The 13404-nt window shown below is 36.6% G+C and overlaps 1 protein-coding gene, 1 long non-coding RNA gene, 1 other non-coding gene and 1 pseudogene across 3 annotated transcripts; 2 read left to right on the forward strand and 2 right to left on the reverse strand.

Annotated features, from left to right (window-relative positions):
* Window positions 1-175: 175 nt before the first annotated feature.
* LOC111787736 (protein trichome berefringence-like 7 pseudogene) lies at window positions 176-1255 on the reverse strand (annotated as a pseudogene).
* A 1786-nt stretch (window positions 1256-3041) lies between these two features.
* LOC111788058 (uncharacterized) lies at window positions 3042-7189 on the reverse strand. The gene is made up of 3 exons (XM_023668205.2): window positions 7007-7189; window positions 6547-6892; window positions 3042-3259 (listed from the first exon to the last, which is right to left on the reverse strand). The coding sequence occupies exons 1-3, from the start codon at window positions 7135-7137 to the stop codon at window positions 3194-3196; spliced, it is 543 nt and encodes a 180-aa protein (XP_023523973.2). The 5' UTR covers window positions 7138-7189; the 3' UTR covers window positions 3042-3193.
* Window positions 7190-11326: 4137 nt separating this feature from the next.
* LOC147793431 (uncharacterized) lies at window positions 11327-13392 on the forward strand. The gene is made up of 2 exons (XR_015420015.1): window positions 11327-11789; window positions 13024-13392. It is a non-coding gene; the product is annotated as an uncharacterized LOC147793431 (long non-coding RNA).
* Window positions 11461-11561, forward strand: LOC111789450 (small nucleolar RNA Z221/R21b). The gene has a single exon (XR_002814348.1). It is a non-coding gene; the product is annotated as a small nucleolar RNA Z221/R21b (small nucleolar RNA).
* Window positions 13393-13404: the final 12 nt, after the last annotated feature.

Below are 13404 nucleotides of genomic sequence, written 5' to 3' on the forward strand. Positions count from 1 at the left end.
GGTACTTTGTTAGAAGGGAGTCCCACATTAGCTAATTTAGAAAATGATCGTGGGTTGGGTTTATAAGCGAGGAACACATTTCCATTTATAAGTTATGAGAGCTTATGCTGAAAATGACAATATGGTAGAGATCTCTTACCCATAAAACAAAATTAACATTACCTCCAATGAGTAGACTCGATAGTGCGGAAGAAAACGGCTGTCCTATTGGAATTGATATTAGCCTCAGCCCAATCAGCCCATGTATTCAACGCCATCTTATACCCATCAATCACTGACATTCCCATCTCCAATGAGTCCCCTATTTGAAAAAAGCATCTCCTGTGTATCCATACGTCTTTAATAAAAGATCAAATATGATATATACGGTAAACTATATGACATATTCTTAACACTTACATCTCGTTAAAAAGTCGATTCTCAGTCCACCAACCACCGGTGTTGAAAACCAAAACATCTGAATCAACCCATTGGTCACGAATATCGTCCACTTCGTCCAATCTAACCGTCATCCTCACGTTGTTCGGTGCACCCACGGGCACTTTATAATCCTTCTTCATTAAAAAAACCGACCTATAAAAATCGACGCTGATATTATGGTCTCTAAACCTCACTCCCAAATGCCGAATTGTCTTAGTGATATTACTCCCATTGATTTCATAAACGCTCTCCTTATTCTCCACACCTTCCATCAGCATACAAACCCAGGACTCCCATTGTGTACGGCTGAGTGAGTCGCCAACAATCACTACCCGTTTTCCTCTCAGCATCTCCAGCGCTTTCCCAGCGTCGAACCTTGGAATGTGGCATTGCTTTGGCTGCCACCGCCAGTTGATGTACGCCGTGTCCTTCCGCCCGTTTTCCAAGCAGCTGAACCCTCGCTCCGCGAAGGGGCAGTGGGTGGAGTTGTAGATTGGGTAGGTGGAGGAGTTGTCCTCCACCCATTGGCCGTCGAAGACGTTGCATTGAGGTGGGACCGTGGGGGTGATGTGGAGGAGTTTGTGGATGTTGGGGAAGAGGAGTGTGTAGGTAGAGGCGATGGCGATGAGGAAGGTGAGGAAGCAAGGGAGGATCCATACTTGGTTGAAGCAATGGAGGATTGTTCTTGGTTTGGCATTGTTGAAGCTTGGAAGAGTTGAGTAGGAGCTTTGCTTGTTCAACACCATTGTTTTGCTCTGAATTATGGGTTATGAATTATGGTTTAAGTAGAGGAGATGGAGAATATGGAAACTGTTGATTTGTTGTTACATTTCAATTCTATTCTGTATTCAATTAGGAGATTAAGTTTTGGAGTTTTTGAACTAATTTATTGTGTATTAATTACAATAAACAGTTAATCTCTATGTAGCTTAATTGGGGACGTTAAGAGATTATAGTTTGTCATGTATAGTTGATCAATATCTAAATCCCGTGTTTTATTTTGTAACACCTTAACTCTCATCACTATATCTAGACACTATAACTCTTAATCTGTCTTATTGGGTTAATGTTTACTCCTTAACACCCTAGGATATTATCCAAGTCTTACTTACTTAGAATTGTTAGCATTAACTTTACGTCACGTTTGAAAGCTTGCCTACTGGTGTAGATACAATTAACGTGTTTTCTAGAGGCTCTAGTCCTATCGATCATGTTCATCAAGTCTTTCTATCCGGTAAGAATGCATAAAACTAGATTCTAACATCATAATTACAAAATAGTTAATGACTAGCATGTTAAATTATGGGGAGTAAGTCCCACCTGGGCTAATTTAGTGGAAGATTATTGGTTTATAAGTGAGGAATACTAACTCTATTGATAGAGGCTAATTTAGTGGAAGATTATTGGTTTATAAGTGAGGAATACTAACTCTATTGATACGAGGCCTTTTGGTGAAACCTTGTAAAGCGAGAGTTTACACTCAAAGTGGACAATATCATATCATTGACATATTTTTTTAATTTAAGTTTTACTACCAAACAAAATCTAAAAACAATGAAACATAGAAACCAATTTTTATTGAGGTGATTAAGTTTACGGCCTAGAGTCTAGATAAGCCCAAACACCTACACCCGGTGACCAACGCCACAACTCGTGACCCGTGACGTGTGCCTCGACTCGCAACTCGCACCTCGACCCCAAGCTGCTTGCACACACATTGGCCTCCTATTGCGCCAAGTGGCACACTTGTAGCACGCATCCCTCGCCTCGGCTCCGTGGCTCAAAGCGCACTCATTCGGCTCCTAAGTGAGTTAAGAACTCCTGCCTGAGTGACTCGATCTTAGTATTTCACACGATGGCGTATATAGGTGTGTTAAAGGAGTTCTGCCTGAATGACTCATTAATTGAGAAGATTAGTATTCCACACTATTATATGTGAATCGATCTTAATCCCAAATGAGTTAAGAATTCCTGTTTGTGAGAACTTGTCATTTGATATGCATGGGTAAGAATGACTCTGGTAGTCGATTTAATATGCCTACCACTTTGAGGACTTAAGGGAACTAAAACATTAAGATGACAAAATGAAATTCACTAATTTCTACATAAGATGAATGGTTCTTTTAAAGGTTGATTTAGAGATTTGAACCATGGAACCAACTATCTCATTTGTCCAAGATGAATTGAACCATAAAACAAATGAATTGAACCATAAACAAATTATTCATTAAAGAATAACAACAGTATTAAAATGATAAACATAATAAAACAAAGTTATAATTAGGAACATAATTTGTCTCATAAATCATACTTGTAAAGGATGGATATGTTTGATAAATTAATTTTATATTATTAATGCTTATAATTTGTAGGTGCTAAATTAATTTAAATTTAAAGGTTTAAATTAATATTTAATATATTAAATATATTAAATAAAAAATATGTATATTTTGAAATGTTTAAATTAATATTAATATATTAAATAAATAATATAATATAATATATATATATATATATATATATATATATATATATAAATGCTTTTGCTCAGCAACTTATCTGAAAAATCACTTATAAAAAAATATTAAAAATGATTTATCATTAACCACTTTTTACAATACTTATAATAAAAGTAATTTTGCTAAATTATAATTTAGAAGTCTGAAACACATTATTTATTACAATCTTTGTTCTCCACACGGCATTGTTCTAAAATAATAATAAAACATAATTTAAACTTTACTTACAATCTTGGTGGCGATGAACTACGGATCTAATCCTCAATTTCAAATGGTACCCCATTTTCCTTTCCCAGGTCGTAAGTAGTATGATCAACAACCTACAAAGAGAAAGAGAAGTTACATGAAGTATTATTAAATTATAATAGGTATTAAATTAACCATGGCGTTCTAGAATAAGATGGTTTCGAATCACATGTTCAAACTTTGCTTTTACTTCAACAAATGGACATAGACATTATTTCAACGTAATATGATCCTTTAGAAATTCTCAATTTCGTATTATCGTCATATCGTCATATTACGTTATCAGCTCCATTTTAGAAATGTTTTGGTCATTTACGTATTTTAGAAATAAATATACTTATATACTCTTAAAAACTGATTTAGATATTTTAGGAATAAGTTGGGTAACTTTTACTATAAATACTCCTCCACCCTACCAAAGTTTTCATCTCAAAAAATTCTAAGAACAACAGAATGGAGTTTCCACAGGGTGTCTTCTTGATTGGTGTTCTTGATCAGTATTAATAAAGAGCGTGAATGTTTCCCATAAAGAGTTGTGTTCAACAATTTGGTAACCGAGCAAGGTTGGTGTAGGTTGTCTGATCTCTTAGAATTCTTAGTGTGCTTTGTGGTTGCTACTCTGTCTGATTTTCCACGTCAGAAACAAATTCTTGATATTATTAGTGAATGAGTTTCTTTGTGCCGTGAGTAGTCTATGACTCTACAAGTTTTGTGTCAAAAGAGTTTTTTTAGTATTACTAAGGCATACCCAACACGATGGGTGATTTCCAAATCGTTGGAGGAATCAAGAAACTCAACAACAACAACAACTACAACAACTACAACACATGGACAACATGCATGATGTCCCATTTACAAGGACATGACCTTGGAGAGGTCGTTTGCGGGAGCAAAACTACGCTGCCAGAAGATGATCTAATGGCGTCTCGTGCAAATGGAGAATCAAAGCAAATAAAACAATGTATGCCTTGAAGACCACAATTGAAGAAGAGATGTTAGAACACCTAATGTGGCGCAACATGTCGACATGGGAATATGGAATCAGACGGGCAAAGAACTCCCTATCATCTATATTCAAGAAAATAATCACCCTCGTGATCAGGTTGAGCATTGAGTGAGTTATTCCCAAAGAAAATTGGCCAAGGGAGCAAAAGGTGAACACATTTAGATGCGAAATTTATGAAAACTGATATGAGATGTGAATTTCGACTTCCTAACATTGCAGCGATTACGAGTGTCAGTAAGACCTTAGTCGATTTCTCAAGGGAAGAACCAGAGTGGTAACCACACCATAGGAGGTGTTGAAGGATAAGCAGATAGCTTGCCACTCATAGGGGCATGGATGACGATAGCAAGAAGCCTTCTTACACCACAAAGTGTTAAAAAGGAGAGAAGTCAGAATGAACCTCAAGAAAACACCTAAGGAGGGCATTGCATGAGTAGATACGAGCTCGAACGGCGTTTCAGAGAGATTTCTGATAGAAAAGCTAAACTGTCATGTAGGCACGACATTCAAATAGTTACGCCAGATTTCTTACAGAAAAGCTAAACTGTCATGTAAGCACGACATTCGAATGGTTACGCATGCCTCATGTGGCGAGAAGAGTTGAACCTAAACACTGACTCACTGGTTCAAGCCATCTGTGATATCTATGTTAGAGATACAGTGGCGCTATTACATGAAGTTAGAAAAATGAAGAAAGTAGTTCCTACGGGGGGTAAGATATTTGTCTAACAAACTTATGTTGACAAAAATAGTGGCCAAGGGTCTTCGCTATTAGGCTACAATTGTTGCATGTGCGGTTAGTAGCACGAATTCACTAACATCAGGCATGATACGAAAGCAACATCCCAGAAGTTGACATACTACGATAGACCCTGTGTTACAAGATGGACGAGATTGAGAATCTACTACTGCTGGTATATGCAATAAGGACATTGATACGAGAATATGCTCAACTCTAGATGAGTTGGTAAATACTATACTATGTAAGCCATAAGAATTTTAGAGACCTTCATAAGGGCCACGTATCTTAGAACCCGACATAAGGGTCTGGTACTTCAAAGCCTGTTACAAAGGCCGGATAAACTAGAGCTTGCCATAGAGCCTAATAATTATATACTCCTATACTAGAAGTGTATAGAATTGTAAGCATAAGTCTTAGAGGGCAAGAATAGACTAGAGCCTAGTCAATGGCTAAGGATTATAGTTGAGCACATAGCCTAAGGATATGTTATGAAGTATACGTACGACGAGAGCCTACAACTAGGTTGCTTATTGAGTATTTTTATACTCATTCCATGTTATTCTTTTTTTTCTTTTTTTTCAAATGGGAATGTTGATAGCAGGAGAGTGCTGAGCCATGCAGCTGCAGGAGTATCCTTTAGATTGAATCATCTTCCTTCTTGTCATTTTATTATTATGTGAAATGTTGTTTCTTGAAACTTATATACTTTTTGTAAATCGTTTTGACTTGACTCTCTAGATAGTGTTTACCTTTAAATTACTTTTATCTCGATTTTGAATGCATATTTGAGTTTCAAATTCCTTGTGTCTTCTACTTTACAAAAAGAAAATTTTACCACCCTTTACTTTGAGTGTACATGGCAACTTGTGATTCAAGGCATCGAAAATTAGGCCATTATAAGAACAATTTTTTTCTTGTCTCTTGAGTTTGAGTTTATTGTGATAGTCTATTGCAATTCCAACCTACCGCTGAAGAATGATTTTGGAATACTGTGAATGTAAAAGATTTCCAAAATCTAATACGTATCTTTGAGAGGATGACAAAGACATAGGAATGACAAAAAAAAGTTCCCCAAGACTAATAGTTGAAATGGACATAGGAAAGACAAAAGATTTCTTGTATATAGTTGAAAGGTTGGCATGAACATAGGAAATATAAGAGATTTCTGAAATCAAGTATCTATCCTTGAAAGGTTGACATGAACATTGAAAACATAAAAGATTCTCAAGTCTTGTATGAATCTTCCAAAGGTTGACATGGACGTGGGAAAGACAGAAAGATTCCCTAATATGTTTAAAAGGTGAATTGGACAAGAATTCTAACTTCTAATGTGTATGTTTTCATTGGTTAGCTATCAAATGTATATGTTTATTGTTTGGATGGCAACTTCCTCCACCTAGTTTCAGAAACTACAAGAGGGAAAATAAAATAAAGAAGTTTTGCTTTTTCATATTCTACCTTTTCCCTTTAAGATAAAAAATCTGGGTTGAATCTTCAGAATTAATTCAAGAAAACAGTTTGTTCAGATCACTTTACGAATTCAACACTGCAATAGAAAAAGAAAAGGCAAAAAGAAAAAGACAGAATCATAGAAAGAAAGAGAGAGAACTCACATTGGTATTAGTCAATTCCAAGTTGTAGAAATCCCTGGCGCTTTCTCTAAACAGAGGACCAGCATGCCATGTCCCTTTATTCAGCTTCACAAACTTGGCCCCTGAAATTTTGAACACCTTAATTTCATCAACACAAGGCGGCAGAAACAGATGGCCACTCTTAGATCTCAAAACCGATTCGCTCTTATCAATTCCAGTTTTATGTTCATCGTCCACAATTGACGGCTTCGCAACCGCAAGATACCAAGGCTGCCGATCCACCGATCCAAGGCACTGCGTTACTCTCGCATGATGCGTAATCATCGAGAAATTGAAAGGCCGATTCTCGATATGGAGAATGTAAAACCTGTTGGCTCAGATCAGAGCTATCTAATTCAGAACCCTAGAATCGAGATTCTGCAAAGCAATTCGGGGGAATCGGGAGGGAAGAGGATTTGAAGGGATTTTGTTTGTGATTTACCTAGGGGTTCCATTGGTGAGGTCTAATTGAGCGTCATCAGGTCCAAATCCAAGGCCGTCGTCCGTAGGTTCGATGACTTGGCCATACTCCGCGAAGCTCTCTGGCGTGGCTTCTATGGCCTTCAGCTTCATCCTCGGTTTCAAACAAATCGTATTTTCTGTTTATGTGTGGCCCGACTTTATACCCATTTCCGATGTCAGATTATCACATTTAAATATAACGAATTCGCCCAACAAAAAAAAATAAATAAATAAATAAATAAATAGATCGATAATAAGTAGGTGGACAGCATTTTCCCAAATCCAATCTAATTTGCAAGCATAAGATGTTAATTTAAAAGTTTAAAGTTGCCAAAAGTTGGATGAACATTTTTCTTTTTTTTATTTTTTCATTTGAATAACTAGTTCCATCTAGGCTATTCAATTTTTAATTTAATCTGTTAATTATGTAATTGGTTTGTTCCTCGAACTTGTTATTTTTCTACTGCGTGAGTCATGTTGAGGATGGTTGGTCCCACATTGGCTAATTTAGGGTTATGATTGTAACCTGCTATAGAGCCCTGTCCTAAATTTAGTCATGACAATAGAACCTTCAAATATGGAACAAATAATTGTGAGCCCCAAAAGTGTAGTCAAGAGTAACTAAAGTGTCAAACAAATGGTGGTGTACTTTGCGTCAATTAATAGAAGGAACGGATAAAATTACAAATTTGACTCTTTTTTTTTTTCCACAATTGCATCTCTCGATTCTCTTTAATGACTCTACCCTTTTACTACTTTGAACGAGTACTCTTCATCCTCGTAGTCACTTCCATACCGTTCTTGATCACTTCTTTTCAATCGAAGTCAACCATTACACTTGATTGTCTCAATGACGGTGACTGCTTGAATTAGTGCTATAAATCTCTTGGTATATGAACACGAAAAATAGTATGATAAGTTGAGGGGAGAATTTCTTTTTATTAAGATGCTTTTCTATTTTCTCTCTAAATAAAATATAAAATTGATGGCTATTAAAAGAGATAAAAATGCTCCACCATTAATAACTTCTTATTGAAATGTTCTAACATTCCTAACTTCTCCACCGTTAATAACTTCTCCTTTTCACCTATGAGCTTGACTTTGTTCGAGATTCTTAGCAATTCCGGCATCTCCATGGATTCAACCCTTGCGAGGGCCTTAGTGAATGTAAGCACGTGCTTTGTGGTGCAAGCGAACTTCACAACATTTTGTGGTTTCTCGACACACTCACATATAAAGTGGAAACAAGTGTCAATGTGTTTGTTACATCCATGAAATACCAAATTTTTCATTGATGTAGTTGCAAATATATTATTGATGTTGAGAATTACTTGCTTTAGCTCACTTCTGATCGCCTCGTTCAATAAGTTTCTCAATATCGCTTCCCAAATTTTGAGGCTTCAAGAAGCCAGGTTGAGACGGATAGACTACGCAGAGAAAACATGTATGATTGAAACAACGACAAATCTAATAAATTTTGCACAATTTAAAATCGATACTCGACATATTAAAACTAATGTAAAAAATTATGAGTACATATGTATTATGTTGTTTACAAAGAAGGAAATGGGTTCTGGATACAAAAATACATGGTATGATACTCTATAGAATGTAGACAATAGATTTCTCGAGTCATACCCCTCTATGGCTGCAAAGTGTCACAATCGCATTTTTGATGGCAGTGGACTTGTAATTGTGTGACACTCACTTCCCAGCAACAAATGAGTTAAAGTCAGTTCGTTCTTGCGTCGCCTATGGCCAGGCAACGTATGCTTGAACCTCTGCCCCCGATTCAAGAAGAAAGTTTTAGAAAACGGGGGTAGAGAAAGATTTCGAAAGAGAGTTTTGAAAGAAAAATTTGAGAGATTGAAATTGGTGTTATATATGATACAAGCAAAAAGGCAACAACAACGGCTTACAATATATAACTATCAGGTAGGGAGAAGTTGACAACTAGTCATATCCCCCTATAGTACATTTTGAGGCGATTCAGGTCTGGCAGACCTAGACATGATTTCGCCGAAACATCATACTCTCTAAAAATATAAAAGTAAAGCATTACAACATGGAAAAACATAAAGAGTTTGGCTTGGCATGGGCATGCAGCCATGAGCAACACGTCCTGGACGAGCATAACCATGACACAAAACACTATTCAAATGAAAAATAAATTTTGGGGTGAGCATAAAATTATACCTAGTAAGAAACCTACTTATAGGCTCTTATCGCATCCTAGACTTAGTAGAGTACCATGAATTATTCTTTAGATTCTAGGTATATGACTCTGGTCAATCACAGACTTATGTAGCTAGCTTAGCCTATGCAGCGGTCGACCAGTATGGTGGTGCTAGCCTGCTCGTCATTTGTAGGAGGTTAGTTGGTGAACTCGTCCCATAGGACCATATAGTCATCCAAAGTCGGGGGGCGACCCACCTGTGCGTGCCAGCTCCAATTTCTACCTATGTGATCCAGATCCCCCCATAAGAAGAATCAGTTGTGCATGGTAGTCCAACTAAACAATCAAGTCATACATCCCTAATCGACCCCATGTCTGGCTTGGCGATACTATAATCGGAGTGAAAAGAGAAGTGAAAGATCAACAGGCAACATACTAGATACTATCGGCCAAGGATGCTATCTTTGTCATTTTGGGTTTTCGTGGTGATCTTCTAAGTCCCTAGGGTGTTTTGGCGTTACTGAGATGGATTCACGTCTCTAGGTTTCTCTGTTCGACTTCTTGAGTCTAGTTCAGTTGGGAGCACTAGAGATTAGCCATACAGATCTCACTCACGACTCTAAGGTGCTCAAACTACTGGAGGTAATTTGTCCTAGATCATAGTCTAGAAAAAGTGACTTTAGCGCTCTAATCTTATTCTGTTACTACTACTTACACGAGATCATACATTCAATCACCTGAGGTTAATGTATATTAAATCATGCATACAGTCACACATGCTCAATGGGCGGTAACATCAATCAAACACCTGTTTTGCAAATAACAAAATTCTCATCCTTCTTTCTAGCATAATCATGTACAAAACTGTAGTGAAACAATTAATAACTAAACACAAGTTTAATCGATCACGGTAAGCTTTACCCTAGCATGCATGCATGCATATCCAAGCAATGCCTACAAGTATTATTTGCCTAGAATCTGTGTGGTTACTTACTTGATTGTCGCGTACCTTCTTGAATTTATTTTTCTGCTTGTAGGATGCTCCAAATATCTTGAAAACCCACTAGTAGGTCTTAGCTCAAATAGAATTAAGGTAAGTATTGAAATTGTGGTGAAAAATAATCAAACGGAGATCAAACGTAGTAAAAAGGGTCACTTGCATGCTTCCCACACACGCTCACATGCTACAAAAGGATACCATGTGTGTCGTGTGGTGCAGTTGCAGGTTGCAGAAATCAATTCGAGTCAGCTAGAGGGATGTAGGTCATGCTTTATGGGTTAGTTTCAAAGGCGTGGATCAGATGTGGTTAGACGTGGGTTGAATTGTTCGATTCACTAGCGACGCGTGTCCCTCTGGTAAGTCGACGCACTTCTTCGTCCAGTTCCTAACACATATCGACGCCATACACAGACACACTATCTGGCCAAATGGTCGATATGCGTCCCTCAATTCCTTCAACCTGCGTGATTAACCGAGGATAGAATCACTCATAACTATATTTGAAAGGGCAATATAGTTTCAAAAAGTTATAACTAATAGAATAGGATCACTCATGAATCTGTGGATGGTCGTTAGGTATAAAAATTCAGAATTATTCGAACAGTAGGTGAGCTTACTACTAGTAGAACAAAAGTCAGGAGAGGGGGCTAACTGATGATAGATTTTCGGGTGACCCCATAGTTTACGTGTTTAAACTCTGAGCCAATCAATAATTCTATGGAAAGTCAGGGGTTAATCGGGATCTCCGAGTGGTGAACTATTCTTATGAGTGAGTTGAAAGGATTATCATCTTTAAGTCGATCAATCTTATTATTATAGACTAGGGATTATTCTCGATAGAAAATATAAAAATATACCTACATAACCTATGTAACTAATATACATTTATTAATGTAAAACAATGATATAATTCAGAAAATTAGGTCAAAAAATACATTCAATTTTCTTTTTGGTTACAAGTACTTTAATTTGATTGTATTTATACAAAGATTTAAGCCAGGCCCAGGCCCGTGGTTTCGAATCTCGAGTCCCTTCCGGCCATTGAATGGCAGCAATGTAAATTCGAAATAATCATCGGGGTAAAATAGTAAAATAAGTAATGCAAATTAGGGCTTCTCCTTCGACGCCTACATAACCACGAGAGCCGCTTCCATCATCAGTTGAATCGCCCAGAAGCAACTTCTTCGTCTAAGAGTTTGTTTGTTTCTCTACCGTAGATTTTATTTTGACTTTTGAATTAGAAAAATGCGAAAAGTTGTGGCAGTGATGAGGATCTGAGATTGTCATGCACCACTCTGATGATGATGCTTGCATCAATCTGTGCTGATAAGTTTCTCAATACCCATTGAATCTGAGCTTCTTCTTTCTCAATTTCTCTCCGATCCTCTCTTTGTCTGTGTTTCTATCTGTTTGTTCTTGTAGTTTTCTGGTTATCGAGTCGGACATTTGAAGTTTTAGATTCTAATTCTGATTTTGATTTTCAATGTGTTGGAGATGAAATTAAGGAACCAAATGATGGGCGTCTTCTTCGGAAGACGCAACCATGATGCGGACCGTACAGCGTTTAGCTACTGGGGATTAATTTTGGTCTCTGATGGTTCCTTCTTTTATTTATTTATTTATTTATTTCTTATTATTATTATTATTATTATTATTATTATTTGTGGGATTTGATTCCTCGGCCCCTTTGAATGGATATGCCGCACTCGACTTAGCTGAAAATGGTACTCTGATGGTTCCTTATTCATCACTTCTCCACATGATGTTCGATTTTCATGTTTTTCAGCATGATGCATGCTATTGTGTTACATTCGAAGTGATTTTGAATGGTTAAAATGACTTTCATTTACAAAATCTCACTAAGTTCGAAGTTATTCTAATGTTTCTGTCTACGTGTTTTTTAATGTCAACGTATCATCGATTACTTTGAATGGTAAATGCCATTGTTTTCTAATCGTTCTCAAACATGTGTTTGTTTTTATCAACTATTGAATCTATCTGCTTAAATGATTGTAATTTTTTTTTTTTTTTTGCATGCATTAAAATAATTTGCAAATCGCAACTTTCCTATCAGTCTTTTGTGGAATCTGAGATCTCAAATGTAAAATTGTGAGAAGATAGTTGCCTTGGTGAGGCGTCTAATTGTTGTAATTCAAAACCCTCTTGTTGACGAGATAGCAGGTTTATAATTTTTCTGTGTTAAATTCTCAATTAGTAGTGATTACTCTGTTTTGAGAATTTTAAAATATCACCACCCTCGAAGGGGAGGGCTCGATTTAATCAAATATTGGTTGATGGGCAGACCAAAAGGTTCAAATAGATTTTACAGGATCTGTTGTCAGCTTTCACGTTGGATTGTACAGGCAACAGATGAGATGATTTTTGCATATAACTATACTTTCCAGACAATCTTACATCGTTCCAGTTCCAAGCTATGTACACTAGTTCATCCATCAGTTATGCTAATATGAGATTGAGGACTGAGTTTTGTAACGCTCATTTACCAAGTGTCAGATTAAGGCTAGCAACATTGTTACTACTTTTGTATTACGTGATTGAAATCATATTTTATGCCTATATATTCACGATTTTTATTAAATAAATAATGTCATTTTTATACTACCATGGGTCAGTAGTAACATTGATTGTTTTCCTAATAGCATGTAAGACATGTTTGAGCTTTATGCTACGTATGTTAATTGTTTTTTATTTTTTTAGTTTCCCTTGTAATTCATTCCAAATATAGTCATTTTGTCACAATTCCTCTTAATTGTTGGACCTATATTTTCAGGTTTGCATTCAAATCTAACCCTATTTTCAGGTTTCTCCTTAGATTGAACTCACGGGAAGATAAGCTTCAATCATATAAGCATAACCCAACCCCTTGCCTCCTATCGCTAGAAGAATGTGTGAACTTCCGCGAATCTCAGAATTTTCAGTCGATGTGTTTCATGTCTTTGTGCTAAAGAAGTATATGATGTATCTATAGCATGCGTGACTTTGAATGAAGACTATGAAAACCTTGCTAATTAGATTCTACAATTTGAAAAGCTATTAGATTCTACAATCTGAAGCAACGCATCCTATCCCTTTCATTGGTTGTATCATTTATTTACTACATTATGGTTGATGTTTGTGTAATGAACATGTCATTATTTAGTTAATGAGGTTCATTAGTGAGTAGATCCAATCGTAAATACAA

This window comes from Cucurbita pepo, chromosome 2 (genome assembly GCF_057944985.1).
Source record: "Cucurbita pepo subsp. pepo isolate OVF chromosome 2, ASM5794498v1, whole genome shotgun sequence".
In the NCBI taxonomy this organism is placed as follows: domain Eukaryota; kingdom Viridiplantae; phylum Streptophyta; class Magnoliopsida; order Cucurbitales; family Cucurbitaceae; genus Cucurbita; species Cucurbita pepo.